At 44.3% G+C, this 19,739-nt stretch overlaps 1 protein-coding gene across 1 annotated transcript in view; it reads left to right on the forward strand.

The window, feature by feature from the left end:
- LOC111146265 (paralemmin 2) overlaps window positions 1-19,739 on the forward strand; it is a 136,194-nt gene that overhangs the window by 65,866 nt on the left and 50,589 nt on the right. The window contains exons 2-3 of the mRNA XM_022501740.1: window positions 869-949; window positions 10,167-10,297. Coding sequence (XP_022357448.1) covers window positions 869-949; window positions 10,167-10,297 — 212 coding nt within the window. The remainder of the gene's footprint in view (window positions 1-868; window positions 950-10,166; window positions 10,298-19,739) is intronic.

The following is a 19,739-nucleotide window of genomic DNA, read 5'->3' on the forward strand; positions in this document are numbered from 1 at the left end:
CAAGTAACATTTATTGAGCATTTACTATGTGCCAGACCATTGTTCCAAGCCCTTTATATCACCATCTCATTGGATCCACGCCCCACCCGTATGGTTTAGGTACAAATTATGATCTCCTCTTTATGTGAGAGAAGGCTTGGACCCAGGGTTGTAAAAGAACTTGCCAGAGGTCACACAGGCAGCAAAAGGCAGAGCTGGGAGTTGGATCCAGGCAGACCAACTTCAGATTTCATATTTAACATAACCTCAGGGAGCCCCAGCCACCAGCAGTGCCCCACCTGCCCTTCCCACCCAGAGACTAGTTTCAGCAAAGACCACCCATCTAATTTGCATTGTTGGTGATATCCAACGGGAATGGTGTGTCCTACGAAACTGGAAATGATGTCGGATTACTTGTGTGTGTGATTTCAATAAAAGAAAGCTAACCTTAGAATCTCCCCTGTTTCATTCTGTCATCTTTGTAGCCGATAACCACCTCTAGCTTTTCGTTGGAGACGTTTTTATTCTTTGTCTCCAAATTAACACTGCATAGAACATGATTCTGTGAGTGTGTGTGTGTGTGTGTGTGTGTGTGTGTGTGTGTGTGGAAACCGCCTTTTCTTCTGGATTCAATTGCTACAGCCCGGCTGACTGAGGGGACTCTCCCACTCGCCGAGCCCACGGCAGGCATGTTAGGAGAAAGCTCCTGGAGGCGGAGGGGCAGGTGACATGCGTGTGTGCCCAGCATGTCTGCGAGTGTCTCTCCAGATGTGAGCTGCTGCTGCTGCTGCTGCTGCTGCTGCGGTGGCAACGGCCACTGCTTCCGGCCTTAAAATTCGTGGAGCCAACACCCACCTACTCTTACAGGCTCTCTCTCTCTATTTTCAAGGAAAAAAGAAAGACGCAGACTGAAATAGAAGGCAAGCGCCAGCAGCTTGACGAACAGATACTTCTGCTGCAGCATTCCAAGGTAAGTGGCCGATCCCACGAACCTTTTCCATTATTAGACATGCAGATCACACTCTGGAGAGCCGGGCAGAGCCTGCCCTGGCGCGAAGGCATTGCCGCTGACTGCACGAGCCCTTTCTCCTCCAGTCAGGAAACCATCCTTGGGCTTTTCTTGTGAATTTCTCCAGCGCAGGGCATTGTTAGAGCATTCCAGTTTCTGCGAGCAGGAGGAGATTACAATGTGCATGTCGACGGGTTTGGGGGCTGGTGTGTGCATGTGAAATGTGCTGGTTATATATAGAAATGGGACGAGAATCTCCACATGGTGGGAGAGGCAGCGTTCTGGGGCTGCCTCTCCAGTGTATCAGGTGCCCTGCGTGTGTGTGTGCACAGGTTCCAAAGGATCCGTTGAACAGGCTGTTCTTTTATAGATGGAACACGGGAATGTTTTCTTTCTTGATATGGAGAAAAGGGAGATAAAAGCACCGGTGATCTGATAAAAAAAAAAAAAAGAGCAACCCTGTGTATTTCCGGGGATGCATTCGTTTTATTTCTACTTTCACAATTTTGGAAGTGTTCTCTCCGCATGAGCAGTTGGTCAAAAGATGGCATTGAAATGATTTCGGTCAGTTGGGTCTCCATTGCACAGAGAGAGAGAGAGAGAGAGATGTTTCATTATTTATGTTTCTTTAAAACATAAGGCACTTAAGCATCGTAATTGATTACAGCCTACGAGAAAGCTCTGTCACTGTCACAGGGACTCCACGGGCTGTAGCATGTTGCTTTCTGCAGGCTTGCAGAGTACGGTGAACGCATTCCAGCGGCCGGCTGGGAGCTGCTGCATGCCGTCTGTGGCTCTGCCCCACTCAAGTTGCTGTGACATTCATGTACAGATTCACATTGCTCAGAGGGCTGGTCGGGAAGGTGGGGCTGGCTTTCCGGGTGATGCTGGGTGTAGACTGTTTAGATTCTTTCCAACAAGATGAGCCTTTATGATTGTATTTTCCTTTCTTCTCTAGAAGATAGCATTGTGCTAAATGAATCCTTCAGACGAGAATGATCAGCAAGCTGATTTCAAATAGCAGCATGACCTAAATCTGCTTGGCATATTTATCAGTACACTATCAACTTTAACCGGAGAAATGTGTTTAAAAGGAAGTACAGCAGCATGATACTGAGAATATTGCCCATTTATTTTTGCTCTTATAAATCCATTTATAGACCTTTCATTGTAGGAGCTTACAATACATCCCCTACGCTGTTACTCTCTCCTTACACCATTCCTCAGGAAGCACTGAGGGCTAGAGTTAGTATTTCCTTCTTGCATAGAGGGGGACTTAACATTTAGTGGAACCAAGTGAATTTTTCAAGGTCGCTCTGGACAGAGCTGGGACTGTGGCTCAGAGAAAAGTCAATTCACTCCTTACAGGAGACCAAAATGAAGTCTTGGTTTAAGGTGGATTTTTTTTAATGAAGGGGACTGGAAAAATGAGAGGCTGTTTTGACTAGGCAGACCCTCTCCCCTTTAAGCTCAACATGGTTCTTTGCTTTTGCATTCCTTAAGCCAAAAGTCAGGCGATAAACATATGTCAGAAGATTAAGTTTCCTTTTCCCACTTTTTATCATTCCAGATGCCAGATAAGATACCGAGGACTCATTCATGACTGATGCCCAGCTCAGTATCCATCCATGTGTCTGGCCATCCAGTCAACAGAAATAACAGTAAAAGGACTTAGTATTGCATGTAGAAGCAGTGAGACTCCCTCAGAGACTTGGAAACAAGGGAATCAGCTCTTTATGGTTATCCTGGTAAAATTCTCACATTGCTGGTGTAATTGGCTAGCTGAGGGAACACCCGGCCCTTTCACCAAGGTCATCTTCCTGTAACCTCGAGAGAAAGAACTAGAAGTGATGACAGTTTAATAAATGGAGACCAAGGGGTTGTGATTTTCTCTCTCTGGGGAAAGCCCATGTAGACAGAACGAGGGTAGATCACTAGTCTTGAACCATGAAAACAAAAACAGAAATGACTGCAGGTACCAAGTTCCTGTGCTCTGGTGAGGTGGGGTCTGAGGTAGGCGAGGCATGTCATCAGACCTCACTTTGGCTCAGGTGAAACTTCTCTCATGACTCTGCCTCTCTTTGTTCTGAGGCCATCATTCCCAAAATAACTGAGTTATTTTGGTGGTGCCTGACTGAGAGATATGATCACTTCAGGCACCAGAAAAGAATATGTTCTACTTTCAATCAGTTAGCGGTTGACGGGACTTGAATAGCCTGAGTCATCTTCCCTGTGATCATTCAGTTGTGAGCTCGGCAGCCTCACCTCTGGATGGTAGTAAATTCATTGAGGTTATAGTTCCTCTGTGAGCCTCTTGGTAGGGACTCCGCCAGCTTTGTCCTGGCTGTGTGGCAGCCCTGTCATCCCCTTGGCCATCCTCGGTGATAGTCATCTTTTTGAGTACCTAGTACGTACCTGGTACTTTAAATACATCCCCTCAGTAATGGCCACAAAAGAGATATTACTTTCCCTGTCTCACAGGCGAGGAAACAAACTCAAGAGGTCAGGTCATTTGCCCAGGAACATAGCGACTCTACGTGAGGAAGCCCTGGTTGAACTCTATAGCTTCTCTGCCCTCAAAACCAAGTCTTCTCCAGGTCACTGTTTTCTTCAAATGTAATGTTCCATTTTGAATAATTTGTCTAGAGAGCTGCCAGTTACCATCATCATTGTCTGTAACTCTAAGTTACACTTTCATGGACTCCAGAAAATTTAGACCATGCAGAGACATTATAGATTACTGGCAGTTCCTTGAAGTAGAAAATATTAAGAGATATGTCACCAATTAATATTTCTTCCACTAATTTATAAAATCTGAGATGCTCCCTAAAAAAATAACATATACTTAGTGTAAAGTTAAATGGAAAAGCATTAGAATTAGATTTCATGTTTATTAAGAAAGAGTTCTCATTGTCCAGTAGTCTATGGACATTTTATTCTCATGCAATGAGGGATGAATTATTTAGATAGATTTACTGGTCTCTTGTCAAACCAAAAAAAAAAAAAAAATAGAACGCAAGGCTATAGTTTTTATAATAATCACATAGTTATGTGATTAATATTTTTGGTAATTTTAATGTGTAGGATTATGCAGTGAGCAATGCCACAAAAATGGAATATTTTTACTTTATATATGGACAATAAACAAATTCTGCAATGCAATGAAAGACCCCAAGTATTGAAAGAGCTGCTACACTCCAGTGGTTAGGAAACCTCCAAGCACTTTGAAGTCCTTGCCAAATTAAACTCAGATTTCTTTTTACAAGATCCTTAGCTATTCTGAGTCTCTAATATTTGCGATGTAAGAATTTCCAAGAAGTGCTCACCTATGGGACCAGTAAGCGATTTCAATAGCTAAATTACTTTTTGCTGATTGTAAGAGAAAGGAATGCATGATCATTCCAAAAGTAAAAATGTAAAGTGTAGGAAAATATAAAGGAAAAAGAAATCAGCTGTATACTGGTCACCCAGATGTCACTCACACAGAGGTATATTCTTCTGTGCTTTTTCTCTAGTATGTTTTTATAGATTAAGCTCTATGACCCTTATTCATAAGCCTCATGAGCTGGTGATTAAAATGAAATGGTTTTAACATTCAGGTCCAAAATATATTCACCTTTACCTCTTTTTTTGATTTTGATAGATGGGCTGTTTTAAATTGTCATAAAAGGGGCACATGGGTGGCTCAGTCAATTAAGTTTCTGCCTTAAACTCAGGTCCTGATCCCAGCATCCTGGGATCAAGTCCTGGGATCCAGCCCCATGTCAGGGTCCCTGCTCAATGGGAAGTCTACTTTTCCCTCTCCTTGTACCTCCCCACCGGAACTTATGCTCTCTCTCCCGAATAATTAAAGAAATAATTAAAATCTAAAATGAGTATATACATTTTCATACAAAACTTTGATAGTTGTGATATCACATCTAACATTCTTTTTGCGTTATGATTTCTGACTTTGATGTGGTTCTTGCAAAGAACATCTCAAACATTCACCTGGGATGTTTCTTATCCTTCAATCATTTTAACCCATCTAGATTTTATTTTTCTATATGAAATAAGATAGGAATGACTTTACTTTTTACTGATGGTGAACCAGTTACCCCAACGTGATTTATTGATTAATTCATTCTTTTCCTCACTGACTTAAATATCTTCTTTATCATATCCATATTTCTCCCTTATACTGAAATCCACCATTGGTGCATTCTTCCTCTTCCATGAATCTGCCACTCCTGGGCCAATACCACCCTCATCTAATCCCTCTAGCTTTTTAATATATAACATATAATCATAGTATGTCATAAGGTAAGAGCCATCATTATTCTTCTATTGAAAAATGGTCTTGGCTTTGTATTCCAGGGAAACAATTATTTATTCTTATTGTTTTTATTATGTGACTTGTGATAATGTTGAGTTTAAAAAATAAATCAACTATGAGATTATACCAGACAGACTAAATTTAATATTCCCTTTGTGCTCTGGGTTGAATTGCCAGAGATTTGTCTATTTTATTGGTCAATCCAAGGTCCCAGCAAGAGCAGGCAGGCAGCGTGTATTGTCACACGAATCCCTTTGGAACTGTCACATTTATAAAGGTTTGTATGACAGAGGCAGCACTGTCAGAATCAAATTGTTAATATCATACCTTCAATACATAAGACGCCTTTGAATTATTTATTCATGAGCAGGGAACCCTGACTAGAGTTGTTTTTTTTTTTTTCCTAAACCAAGCTGTGAAAATTGTCATTATATTTTAAAGACCACAGCCTTTTCTTTCAAGAAGATTGAATGAAAAAAAAAAATCAAAGACTGAATTGTGACCCTATAAGATATTTATTGTCAACCTTCCAAGGTCATTTGTGACATAGCCTGAAGGTACCAGTGGGCCTTGCTGCAAACATGTTTTAGTGTCTCCCGCTATTGTGAACCTTTAGCACTAATTTTAGACTTTTCTTGGTCATTAGCATGTTTGAAAGGCCAGTTTCAAATGTTAGAGTATTGAATTGACAGGCAGGGCACACAGTGTAAAGGAACTTCACGTCCCACTTTTTCCCATCACGTCTCCACTGGCCCTTTAAACAGAGCTTGAGTAGAAGTTAGAACTTGGTTTCTTCTTCTTCTTCTTCTTTTTTTAGATTATTTATTTATTTATTTGACAGAGAGAGACAGAGAGACAGACAGAGGGGCAGGTAGAGGGGGAGGCAGGCTCCCTGCTGAGCAGAGAGCCCAATGAAGGGCTCGATCCCAGGACCCTGAGATCATGACCTGAGCTGAAGGCAGAGGCTCAACCCACTGAGCCACCCAGGCGCCCCCCAGGACTTGGTTTCTTCTATCGGAAGTCTTGGTTTGGCTTCTGTGTGGACTGAAATCATGTAACGAAAACGCAATACCAAACCAAGATCTCGCCGGGAGTCAATGGGGAGGAGTGATAATTATCATTATGATCATCATCATCGTCATCATCGCTTGATACCGTGGCTTCAGATATCATTTATGTATCAGTGACTCCCAAATGGATGTCTCCGGTTCCAGTGACCCCTGAACTCCATGCTCCTGTATCCAGCTGTTTTCCTGACGTATCCACTTGAAAGGGTCACTTCCATTTATAAGCCTCTCAAGCTTATCCTGCCCTAGATGGAAATTTCCGTCTTCTGCTGTTCTAGCCTTTGTTCTTCCTCTAGTCTTTCCAGTCTAGTGAGGATACCACCATCCACCCTTTTGCTCAAACCAACTGTCTATGTCGTCTTTAGTCCCACCCTATCCCTTGCCCCCCCCACATCTAATCTGTCAGCAAGTCATATTGACTCTCCCTCTGAAGTACACCCCGTGCCTTCCATTTCTTCTGCTGCTCCTCCGTTTCCAGCTAGCATGCTCTGTCACCTGGTGATGTAATAGAATCCAATCACTTACACTTTGTAATCCTGTCCCTTCCAAACTGTTCTTTTCCTACGGTGCCAAACTCCTTAGCAAGTCTGCAGGACCCCACCAACTCTGGCCCCTGCGCTCCTCTCCATCTCCAACTTGTTCTCCCCTCCCTTCCTCACCCCCCACTCACCGTGGTGCCACCGCTTGGGCATTCTGTCTGGTCCACAAACGCGCTGAACTCTGTCCCACATCTAGACTGTTACGTTTTCCAGTTTCTCCCCGTGAATGTCCCTTCCTTGGATCTCAGATCTCAGCTCAAGTGTTCAAGTACTCACAGGGACTTTTCCCCCCTAAAGTGTCCTCTCTCTGTCCCTATTTGTCATATTGTCCTGCCTACCTCCTGCCGTGCATGTTTCACAGTCTAAAATTATCTCACATCGTTGTTTATTGGGACAAAAGCTTAGTGACGCTGAGGACTTGCCCGTCGTCCAGAGCGGTGTCTTCAGGACCTGGCGGAGTGTCTGGGGGAATGGATGGGGACACCACTGCTCCCGAGATGGGGATGCAGAGGGAGAGATGGCTGGGTGGGAGGATGACGAGCTCCTTTTTGGGTCAGGTTTGGCTAGCTGGTGGGAAAGCTTAGGTATTCTCCAGGCACTTGGATAGTCACAGGTTCTTATGTGGGGCTATTCAAATTGTGGACCTTGGGCCAGGACCATCAATGACAGCATCACGTGGGAGCTTATTAAAATTCATATTCTTAGGCCTTACCTTAAACTTCGAGACGAGAATCAACATCTTGGGGGTGGGGAGTTGGGAATCTGTGCTTCCGTGAGCTCTCCTATAAGCCTTATGCATACTTCCTTTGTCTTGACTCTTCATAGTTGCATCTCCTTGACCAAAGTGAAGTTTGACCATTCTTCACTCCTGTAAGCTAGGATACAGTTTTTTGGTATATGCCGTCTGGACATTAAAAAAAAAGAAGAAGAAAATTTTTTATTTTTAGTGTTCACTTCTGCATGCTCTGCTTGTCACTTATTTCTGAAACACTTGGGCAGCCAGTAAGGACCAGCCCAGTAGGGGGAAATGGGTACTTTCGATGTGCCTGTGTGAAAAGCACGTACAAGTGCGTTCTAGTCTAAGGCTATAACACCACTGACCCTTAGAAACAACAGGAAGTGATCTGACGGAGGTTAAGGGAACCTTTGGTGGTAAACGTATTTGAATTGGTGGTCTGACCACGCAACATCAAGGCCAAGTGGAAAAAAATCAACTTTGCTTTTTAATTTTTGTAATGTCCAAACACCTCTGTGAAACAGACTTCTCTGAGACCAGGCCCGCTGTCTTGTTCTGTTAGAGTCTCTCTTCTTGGCTCCAGCTGTTGGGGATGTTTTGGTGACATCACCACTCACTGCCTTATCCAGAGAAGAGACAGATGTGAGGGCACGTGCTCTCGGCGCTCGTGGTCACCAGGCTGCTCTTGTCAGAAGTACTGACGGATGGCTAGGACTCAGTCAGCCAGAAATGAGTGATTAGACCCCTTCCTTGGTGGCGGGGCGGGCGGGGGGGCACAGTGCAAAGGAGAGCAGACAGAACATTTCCAGGAGCAGCCACTGGGTCACGTCTCTAGAAGCCCTGGCTCTAGAGCATCCCTCCTGGGGCAGAGAAAGCTGGGTCTTTCCAAGGCTGCCTTTCCAGAATGTCCAGTCAAAATGGACTCAAAAAGTCCATTCAGAAGTGTAGGAATTCGAGCCATTGGAACCTACCCCTCCGCATCCGGCAGCGGCTTCATAGCCCTGCATAGCTGCTGGATTTTTCAATAGAATGGTGAATCAGAACCGTTAATGAATTCTTACTGTTACTAAATGTTGGTAATTTTTAATAACTCATTTTATAGCTTCATCATAAGTAGCTCTTGTTCCTTAACCTCAAGACAAATGTGAACCTCTGGAATTGTCTACCTTTTGCTTATGAGAGTTGTAGAAAGCAAAGTGTAGTGAGTATGAGTTCTGTGTCTATAATATTGGAGACGTTCCACTCTCTCAGTTCTGTATGTCCTATTTAGTTGGCTCGAAGCCATGCGTAACCTGGCTCTTAGTCATTATAAGGGGTTCCTTTCCTTTACCTTGCTCAGCCTGCCTGAGGAGGTCAAACCGGATTCTGACGGAGGTGATATCAGGAGCCAGGGAACCCAGGGCTTACCCTATGCTTACACTATGTTGACTGGCTTCATAGCCATGACAGGACCAGGGAAAATCTGGTCACATGCCCTGCTTTTGGGGTACCCTTACAGCCTTCCAGGACCACCGACCTGACCAGGGGACACTCAGCCATGATGCCTAGGGTCCAGCCTCTACAAACATCTAATAGCCACCATCTGCCATCTAGGCACCATGTAATGAAAACCCAAATCAAAAATCCTCTCCCACACCTTCTTCACCTTGCTCTTTGTTTTAGGGAGTTTCAGCCTGCCTTTCATTTGAGCTGTTTTCATTTCCATTGTCAAAGCAGTAATGGCTCCCTCCGCCATTGCCTGAAACTCAAAACCTTTTTATTTTGGGGGGGGGGGCACCTGGGTGGCTCAGTCCGTTAAGCATCTAATTCTTGATCTCAGCTCAGGTCTTGATCTCAGGGTTGAATGCAAGCCCCATACTGGGCTCCTCATGAGCCTACTAAAAACAAACCAAAAAGAACCCACCTTTTTATTTCACTCCACAATATATTAGTACACTGGTGCAAATGGAGTACGTGATTTTAATACCATTTGGAGACCACTGCTGAGGATGGTTGGGAATCATTAAAAAGCTTCTAAGAAGTATGACATAATCTTTTTTTTTAAAAACACTTTAAGATGGACGCAATATCTGGTGATCTTAAGAAATTATATAATGAAATTGCAGTTGCACAGAAAAATGCCCTTATGTTTTAGAGATTCATACTGAAATACTTATGGGTGAAATGTCACGGTGCTTGTTATTTCCTTTAAAGTGCTTTGGTAAAGAACTTGTGGGAAATAAGGCAAACTGTTTATAATTGTAAAGCTAGGTGAGTTACACGGACATTCATTATCCTGTTTCCTGTTTTTCTGTATGCTCTCAAAAGCTTTTTATAGTCAGAAATGCAGAAATCAGTCCCGCTGGTGGCTCTCTAGGGGTTGGGCCTGGGGGAGGTAGGGAGCCAAGTCAGAGAGGAGGCGAAGGCGGCAATTCAGGTGACCACTGACGAGGGGCGGAGCTCGAACCGAGGCACCGCGGCACAGAGAAGGCTGTGGACGGAAAGGTATCATCTAGTCTGTTCTCTTCCCTCATTCCCACAGTCCAAAGTGCTTCGGGAAAAATGGCTGCTGCAGGGTATCCCCGCCGGAACTGCCGAAGAGGAGGAAGCCAGGAGGCGGCAGTCTGAGGAGGATGAGTTCCGAGTCAAACAGCTGGAAGATAACATCCAGAGGTAGGTGGTTCCCCGCGCCGGCGCCCACCCCCGACCCCTCCCGCCCTGGGGTCTTACAGTGCAGTAACCGCCACTGTCCTCTAGGGGGCCCTTCTCAGTGCCAGCCCCTTTGCCCAGAGCTTGGGAATTCTCTTCCTAAAAACAGAGTACATTGGGAAAAAAAACAACAACGGAGTACATTGGTATCATTTAAACGTTTCCAGATAAACCCGAGTTACTACTCTGAGTACTAATTACTGTAGGGGCTGTTATCGGTACAGTGATGTTTTCCTGGAACAGTGAGGTGTTGGAAGCAGCTCGCCCCTTGAGTAAATGCCCACCTTTTTTGAGTTCTTCCACCAGCTTTTGTCTTTTTCCTCCTGTGAGTCAGGCTGTTAGCTGTTGTTGCTGCTGTAGTGGGTCTCTTTCCTACCTTTGATCAATCTGAAGTGGGAAACGGTAGCCAGGGGTCTGAGAACGAGAGACGTGCCGAATGAGGGTACCACTGTGAGTTACGTGCCTGAGCTCTAAAATTAACGTTGTACTGTCTGCTTGCACTGCTCAGAGGGTGAGTTGGGTTCCTTTATGGTTCCCAGCCAGGTTCTGAACATTTCCGTCTGGGAGATAAGTGCCCTTCCTGTGGCCAGTGGTTGGCCAGGTTCACACAGAAGCAAAAACATAGGTTCATACTTGAAAACTGTAGTTGTACCAGGTCCCAGGACACCTAGCCAGAGATAAGAGAGGGGGGTGGAAAGTGGCGATCAGAGATGCCTTAGAACCGAAGCTCTCTCTCCATCGCATCCCACCAAACCCCGCCTCAAATCTCAACCTCAAGAGCTTCATCTCTTTCTCCTGAGGGTGCAGCCTTGTTTAGAAGACAGGGCAAGAGCTACGTCACTACCAGCCTTTAAACCCAAGCATGTATGAGGACTGTGAGAGTCCCTGGGGACTCCAGTACTGTTACAGAGGGAAATCAGACTGGCCATAAGCCCTAAAGGCCTGGGTCCCTATTTGCTCGGGCCCTAATGTCCCTTGAAGTGTTCTCAAGAGCAGCTAAGCTAAATTTTGCTTATAGAGGAAATTTGCTAAGAAAAAGTTTGTATGCGATGTACATATGTGCACATACACATATGTGTATGTGAACGTGTATACACGTGTACATACATGTGTGAGTGTGTGCTCAAAAACATGTATATGAATGTGTATACATATGCACATACATTATGTGAATGTGTATGCATGCACATGTATGTATCGGACACATGTAAGGAAATATGTCTGTGTACATGCAAGTGAGTATGTATACACATGTGCATGCACATGCGTGCAAATATGTATGCATGTGGATATGTGCGTGTATATAAATGCGCACATGCACACATGCACAACACGTGTGTGGATGTGTATGCGCATGTGTGCATTTACACGCGTGTGTATACATGTGCATATTCTCATATATATGTGAATGCCCACTTGCTTGTATACACATGCATGTGAATATGGATACATATGTATACGCACATTCATGTGTGTGAATATAGATACACGTGTGCATGCACATGTATGTGACTATGTATGTCCTGTGTGCACATACATGTGTGTGGGCATTATGCACGTATGTGTCTATGTACACCCACTTTTTTCTTTAGCATACAAAGGGTAAAGGCTAAACTATTACCAGCCATTTTAGATAGAGAGATCTCTACATGTCATTAGAAGAAGAAAACCTTAGTCCTGGGAAGACGACATCAAGCTTGTGAAGACAAGTGCCTCTAGGAAGTAGGAAAGCTCTCCTGTCGGAGCCCAGAAGGTAGGAAGGGGAGGGGCAGGAGCAAGTCGCTCAGCGTCCTGAGCCTCGGGAGTTCTTCTCCTCCGAAGTGGCTCAGCTGGCTGTGTCTTAGACAAGATAAGGGAGCCAGGGATTATTGAAAACATAGACGGTAGGTTGGGGAGAAAGAGTCCGCTCAGAGAAGTGGTTTTACAGGAAGTCTCGGAAGTTCAAGTCCATGGTGCTCTCAGCTGCTGGTGACCATGGATATTATACAGCAGCATCGCTTTCTCTCTACTCTCGTTAGAAGTTCCGTCGTCTTCGTTTCTTTCTCTCACTGGCTTTACATACTCATGACAGACGGGTCTGGCGCCGAGCAGAAACTCCCCACCTCTTTGTTGAATGAAGAATTGGGACCTGGCAGGCCACGTTTCAGGGGACCCCCGCCTGGCAAAGGAAGCCTGGAAGATTATTCTCCGGGCTAACTTCATCCTAGGAGCCCCGTGGCCTGAGCACAGTCTGTTGGCTACCGTGGATGCGAAGGGAGGCAGGGTACACACTGATGGGCAGAAAATTTTGTTTAAAATCATTTTTCAAACACTGGGTATCTTCTCTCACCGAGGCTGAACCTGTTCATTCATTTCATCCATTAGGTGTCATAGATGGAGGGCAGAAAGGATTTGGAAGACAGGATAAAATTAGGCCTGTGACCTTCTCTCTCTCTCTCTCTCTCTCTCTCTCTGTGTGTGTGTGTGTGTGTGTGTGTGTGTGTGTGTGTGTTTTAATGGCATTAGAAAATGTGGTCTTCCCACCAAACTCTCAGTTTGGCTTTGGCCTGCATACACGTAGACTATTATTCCGGTCTCACAGGAGGTAACCCTTACCTGTGAGATGAGCCATTACACGGAGGGAGAATCTTAAATCGAGACTCAGTTTGGGCTAAATTGACCCCCAGAGTAGGCATAAGAGTTCAGGGCTGGTTTAACGTTCATGCAGGCATCCCCATATTCGGAAAAATACGGAGCATCCCTTCTTATCTTTTGAGTCAACAGAATAAAGAGCTCGCGGATGTATGCGGGCAATCTCTCGGAGCTCACTGAAGACCCAGATAGCCGAGCCAGAAGGAGAGAAATCACAGCAGCCTAAAGGGCTGGGGATGCGGGTGCTTATTAGGCCTGGATTCAGGGCGCATGTCCTTCCAGCATAGTGATGGCTCTGCCTGGCAGTGGCCACTTGCTGGGGGTTGAGCTGTGTTCCCTCGAGCTGCTTTTCTGTAGGAGCAGGGCTGCCGCTGGGCGTCATTTCTTCCTCGGGGGCTCTGGAGGAAGGAGCTGCTTCCTGGAAGTCGGCTTCTGCTTCTTCTCATCTTACTCAAAACTTCTCTGTTGCACGTTAGCGTCTTCAGGTTCCTGTGCCAAGGGAAGAAAGGAGCTGTCCTGCTTTTTGCCTTAGAGGACCCTGAGCCCCCTCAGGAGCTTTCCTTAGTCAGGCATGGTTTAGTTCGCTCTCACAGCCCTAGAGCCACTGGAACAGCCCTAAAGGCTCATTGGAAGCACGGGCATCCTGTAGTCTTTGTGGTTCGGCTGTTCTGGCTCTGCTCATTTGGGCTGAGCTCAGCTAAGTGACACCAGGGCATAGGTTGGACGAGTCTGTGCTTTCTTCCCCCGGCCCTAAAGAGCTGACCATGACTGTTTCCTTTTACAGCAATGACAGAGGAGCCAGAGGACTGAGAGGAAACAGAACTGTCCATATGGTATTAGCCCCAGCAAGTCATGGCCACCCCCAAAATCAAGGCAGGGAGACAGTCCGCTTTTAGTGGAAGGAACTTTAGAATTGTGTGGCACAGGGCACAGATACAGGGAGGGGTGAGAATGGGGGCTCATAATTCACTTTTCCAGAAGCGTGATTGTTCAAGAGAGACCTGCAAGCATTAGGGGAAATATAAAAATATAGGGAAAATATAAAAATATAGAAAAGTGAATTCATGTGGAGGAAGATGAGCTAAAATTTTACAGCTTGAGAATTCAGAGGGACAGAGAGAAGAGAATGCAAGAAAACAGAAGTGGCTTTGAGATCAGATTCAGAATCTAATCTTTATAGAACCGGAATCCCGGACATTGACAACAGATCAAATGCAGAACCACTAAATAAAGGAATTCCAAAGGGAATTTTCTTTGTTTGAAGCAGAATATCAATCTTTAGATATTTAGATTTGAGCCCATTGATCTAAGTCTCTCCTGAGTGTAAAATAAATTCTCCTAAAGAGGTACACGTGGGGCGTCTGGGTGGCTTAGCCGGTTAAGTGTCCGACTCTGGATTTCAGCTCGGGTCATGATCTCAGGCTTGTGAGATGGAGCCGCATGTTGGGCTCCATGCTGTGTGTGGAAACTGTTTAAGATTCCCTCTCCCTCTCCCTCTGTCCCACCTCCCCTGACTCACTCTCTCTCTCTCTAAAAAATAAAAAAATATAAAATAAATCGGGAAACTGTTTTCAAACCATAAAGTAGATGAGTACCGTTGTGTCCCGAAGGTATTTTAGTCCCTGCTGGTGAACCAAGAGTAGCTTGAAGAACTTGAAGGAACAATAGAGAATAGTAATCAGAGAGCAGGGAGAATGTGTTCAAGGAAAGATTAAGGAAAATCAGTGTCATTTAAGTTTGGAAAAAGAAAAGGTAATAGCACCCTAACTCAGAACCTCAGTGTGGGTCGTTTTAGGCCATGTCTTAATTCCTTATGTCTGAATATTTAATTAATAGTAAATAAATTAATATTAATTCTTGAAGTCTGAATGTAATAAAGACTTCATATAAAGCACGAGAATTTGCACTTTAACATGCCTCTTTCCTTAGATATCTTCAGGAAGAAAGAATATGGCCTCATTTCCATTTCTGAGTCTACAGTTCTTTATAGTGTCAGCAGCCATGCAACAAATTCCAGGTTTCCCCGGCATGGTTTTTATAAAAGTGTTATTTGTAAATTGGTGGTTGTTTGGAACGAAGAATATTATCTCTCTTCCAAGACTGTTAGATGTGGTACTTAGATTTTGAAGACAGCACAGGTTAGATTTTGAAGAGGGGCAGAGGGAGGGAGGAAGGAACTAGACTATTAAATCCTGGGCCTTAGAATCACCTGGGAAGCTTTTTAAAAAAATATAGATTCCCAGGACTTATTCCAGAAAATTTGGATTCAGTGACCCAGGTAAGGAGCCCTGGAATTTTTTTTTTTTTTTAAGAGTGTTCCTGATCTATGCAGAGCATAGTCAGGTTCAAGAAAGATTGCTGTAAAGGGAAAAAGAGTAGAATGCAAATAAAATGTAATTTGCTAAGAGCACAACAGAACTGCAGTGGGAGAGGAAAGAGAGGACTGGTCCCTACAGTGGATAAACAGATGGATTTTTGTTGTTGTTGTTTGTTTGTTTTGTTTCGTTTTTTGCACAACATTTCCCTGGACAATGTCAGGATAGCCCAGTCTATTGGTTTTATTCTTGGCTCTTTAGAAAGCAAAAGTGGTCAGCATTGCTGAAAGCAAAATCTGTACAATGATCTCTTTTTTATTTTTTTAATTTCAAATGTCATATCTTCTGTGTGCTTTATTTCCTACTGGAATGCCAGATTAAGAAAGCCCAAAGGATTTTTTCTGGCTTGAGCCCATGGTCAGCTGCCCTCCATGTTGTCACTGAGTGTGAAGGGACCACATGTGGACCTCGCATTTGTACTCTTGGAGAATCCTGGCAATTAGATCCGCACTGGCCTTGTCAACTTCACATCTCTCTAGTCCACAAGTCTTGCTGCTTGCCCCGTGATTTTCCCACTTAAGAGTCTCTTTCTAATTTCATCAGCTTTTATTCATATGTTTGAAATACAGTGTTCTAGTGCTCGCTTCGGCAGCACTAACGCAGAAATGGAATGATCCAGAGAAGATTAACGTGGCCTCTGCACAAGGATGACACTGAAATTCATGAAGCTTTGAAATACATTGTTCTTAACTTTCTCGGACTAGTGAGAAATTTGGGAGAACTGTGTCCACCCCCCCGCCCTGCACCTTGGAATTACCCCCGTGAAGAGGAGAAACTGTAGCAAGTAGTAAATGAAACGGGGACAAGCTGTTGTAAAACCAGGGTGTTAATTCTAGCTCTGTTGTTAACTTGCTGTGTGACTCTGGGCAAGGCTCTTGCTCTCTCTGGTCTCGGTGTCCTCATCTTTTCAGTGAAGAATCTCTGAGGGTCTTCCAGCTCTGGTTTTCTAAGAGTCTCAAATTTGGGAAATTGAATAGAGATCCCTTTTCTGAGCAAATACACCTGTGTGGAGAAATGCTACTATTGTAGAAGGAAGTGCTTGTGGTGACAGGCTAGAATTGGGGAGAGAGGTGAAGTTCTTAGGAGATAAAAGCCCCATGTGTCAGTCACTGACTCATCACCACAATGACTGATTCATCTGATCAGCTGTCAGTTCTAAAATATGTCCCATCAAATAGTGATTGAATAAAATGTTGAAGTCCCAGCTGCTCACTTCGAGAGGGACATTGTAGCTTTTTAGAAAGAAAGTTCAAAATCCAAGTGGACTGGCTCATTTCTGCTTCTGATTTAAGATTCTCGGAGTGCTTCTGTTGGTCTCTGAACAAATTCGGATGCCAGAATTCACTTAGTTTTCCACATTCTTAAGAGACTCAAAGCAGAAGACTGGAGACATTAGGCAGAAGCATGTGTGTCTTACATGTTGGGATTTTGGCAACGAACAGGATGACAGTCATCCACAAATAACTGTTCTAGAAAAGGCAACCACAGAAATGTTCATTGGAATCACAAAGGATACTTGCTTGGGATTCATTCTGTCCTTCTTGCTATTTTTGACTCTATGGTGCACTGTTCTTCCGCAGAAGGGTACGGAGTACAGAACGCTCACACAGGCGGTCCACATCTGTGCTCTCCCAGCCCGCAGCCCCACCCGCACAGCCACATCTGGCAATCCAGCCCTGTTCTCCTCTCATTCTCTATGTTCTGCTATAAACCAGAGAGTGATGCAGTACCATCACTGTACCATCTCATACTCATTGTTCTCTTAATCACTTCTGGGTCCCTAGCTTTTTGGCTTCCACTTAATTCATTAATTTTCTTGTGTGTGTCCTCATCCTACTCCCATGAAGCTGTGGTGATGATGATGATGCCCATAATACAGATGGGGGAACTGAGGCTTAGAAGATAAAGTAACTTGTTAACTCAAATGACCCCATTAATAAGTGGAAAAGTGAGGGGTTGGCTTGGTTGGTAGGTAGAGCACGTGACTCTTGATCTCAGGGTCTTGACTTCAAGTGCCATGCTGGACATAGACCTTAGTCTAAAACAACAACAGCACCACCAACAAAAAGAGTGAAAAAGCAATATTTCAGCTGGGCTCTGTCTAACCCCAAAGCACGTTCTCAAAAATCTGGACACAAGTTATTTTAAGGTCAAAATTTTTGAGACATGTGGTATCTTGGTCACACTGAAATCACACTGACGTTCTCCTCGTGATGCAGCCCTCAGTGTCTCCATGGGAAGCAGGGTAGCAAATGTGCCCCAACCCCAGAGAGATTGGGCTTGGGGCCATTGAGAATGGTCACGTGGTTCGGGAGCCTGTGCCTTCAGGTTCGGTCTGGAAGTACAGGCTCCATTTTAGGCTTGGTTCCTTTGTCTCCTTCTGAGGCCCTTTACTCCTGAGGGTACTTTCTTGGCTGAAGAAAGCCTAAGTGTCTGCTGCAAACAGTGTACGATGACGTCAGGGTCTCCGGGCATACTAATGCGGAGCTGGGCCCTTCGAGTCTAACTGACTGGGTTCGAGCCCTAGTTCTGCATTTGCAAGCTGTTTGGTCTTAGGCACAAAGTAACTCTCTAGGCCTTGAGCCCTGGACCCTGGCCATAGCAAAGCCCATCTGAAGAGTTGTCGTACAGACCGTGTGCTTTTGTGAAGTACCAAGTATAGTGGGTTGTCAGCGAGTAAGAGTAGTGCTTTTGTTGTTGTTTTCTCCTCCATGCTTCTGGAACAGGGTTTCTCAGTAGCAGCACTGTTGACATCTGGGCTGGAGAATTATTTGTTGTTGGGGGCTGTCCTGTGTGTTGCAGGATGGTTAGCAGAATCTCTGGCTCCTACCCGGGAGATGCCAGTAGTGTCCTCTATCCCCCATCTGAAGGTCAGGAATGTCCTCAAGCATTGCTAAGTTGTCCCGTGGGGCCCAGGTAGCCCCCAACTGAGAACCATTATGCTAAAGCCTGGAATTACAGGTTTTGATATGAAGATAAAATCACCCCATCAAGGAGCTTCAGAACCCAGAACCCTAAAAAGATGTATGTGGCACAAAGGCCAGAGAGAACAGATGCAGGTGTGGATATGGAGTAAAGGGAACCATTGGTGGGATTGTAAATTGGTAGAAAACAGTATGAAGTTCACTCAGAAAATTAAAAATAGAACTATCCAAATGATCCAGTGATTCCATTTCTGGGAATATATGCCAAGGTTATGAAAACCCAGAAAGATAACCAGGGTGCCCGAGTGGCTCAGTCTGTTAAGCGTCTGACTCTTGATGTTGGGTCAGATCATTATCTCAGGGCTGTGAGATCGAGTCCCACATTGGGCTCCATGCTGGGCGTGGAGGCTGCTTAAGATTCTCTCCCTTCCTCTTCCTCTTTCTTTCTCTTCCTCTGCCCTTCCCCACCCTCCCCACCTGCATGTACGCATGCACACACACTCTCTATTAAAAAAAAAAAAAAAAAAAAAAAAGCTATCTGTGCCCACAGGTTCATAGCAGCTCTGTTTATAATAGCCAAGACCTGGAAACAACCTAAGAGTCCATCAGTGGATGAGTGGATAAAGCAGATGTGATAAACATATATGGAATATTATTCCTCAGTGGAATAATATTATTCCAAAATATTATTTATATATATATAGTAATATTATTGTATTATAAATTACATATTTTATATATAATAATATATCCCAATATATTATTCCAATGATATGGAATATTATTCAGCCATAAAAAATAAAGAAATTGTACCCTTTGTGACAACAGAGATAGACCCTGAAGACATTACGCTAAGTGAAATAAGTCAGAGAAAGACAAATACTGTATGATCTCACTTACATGTGGAATCTTCAAACAAACCCACAAAAAAAGAGACAAAACAGAGAAACCCCAAACACATCGGAAAAGAGATTAGGCTTGTGGTTACCAGAAGTGAGGGCGGGGAGGAAGGGGAAATTGGAGGAGGATGGTCCCAAGGTGCAAACTCTCAGCGAAGTAAGTACTGGGATGTCGTGTATGACGTGATGCCCACAGCTGATTCTGCCACAGGATATACAGGGAAGCTGTGAAGAGAGTAGATCCCAAGAGTTCTCATCACAAGGAGAAATATCTTTCCTTTTTTCTTCTTTCTTTCGTTTTTATTGTCTGAGAGGATGGATCTTAGCTGAACCTATTGGGGTGATCTCTTCACACGTATCTATATGTATCTATACATCAAGCCATCAGATGGTGTGTCTGAAGCTCATACAGTAACATTTGTCAACTATTTCCCAATAAACCCGGGGGAAATATTTATGAAGAGAACATTCACGATTTTCAGTGCAGCATGATGGAAGCATTTCAGGTGCTTGTAGCGGAAGGCTTCTCTCAAGCATGGAACCACGGAAGTCAGTTCTGCGTTAAAAAGAAATGATG

This window comes from Enhydra lutris, unplaced genomic scaffold, assembly GCF_002288905.1.
Source record: "Enhydra lutris kenyoni isolate GAN:26980312 unplaced genomic scaffold, ASM228890v2 scaffoldscaffold13, whole genome shotgun sequence".
NCBI lineage: Eukaryota > Metazoa > Chordata > Mammalia > Carnivora > Mustelidae > Enhydra > Enhydra lutris.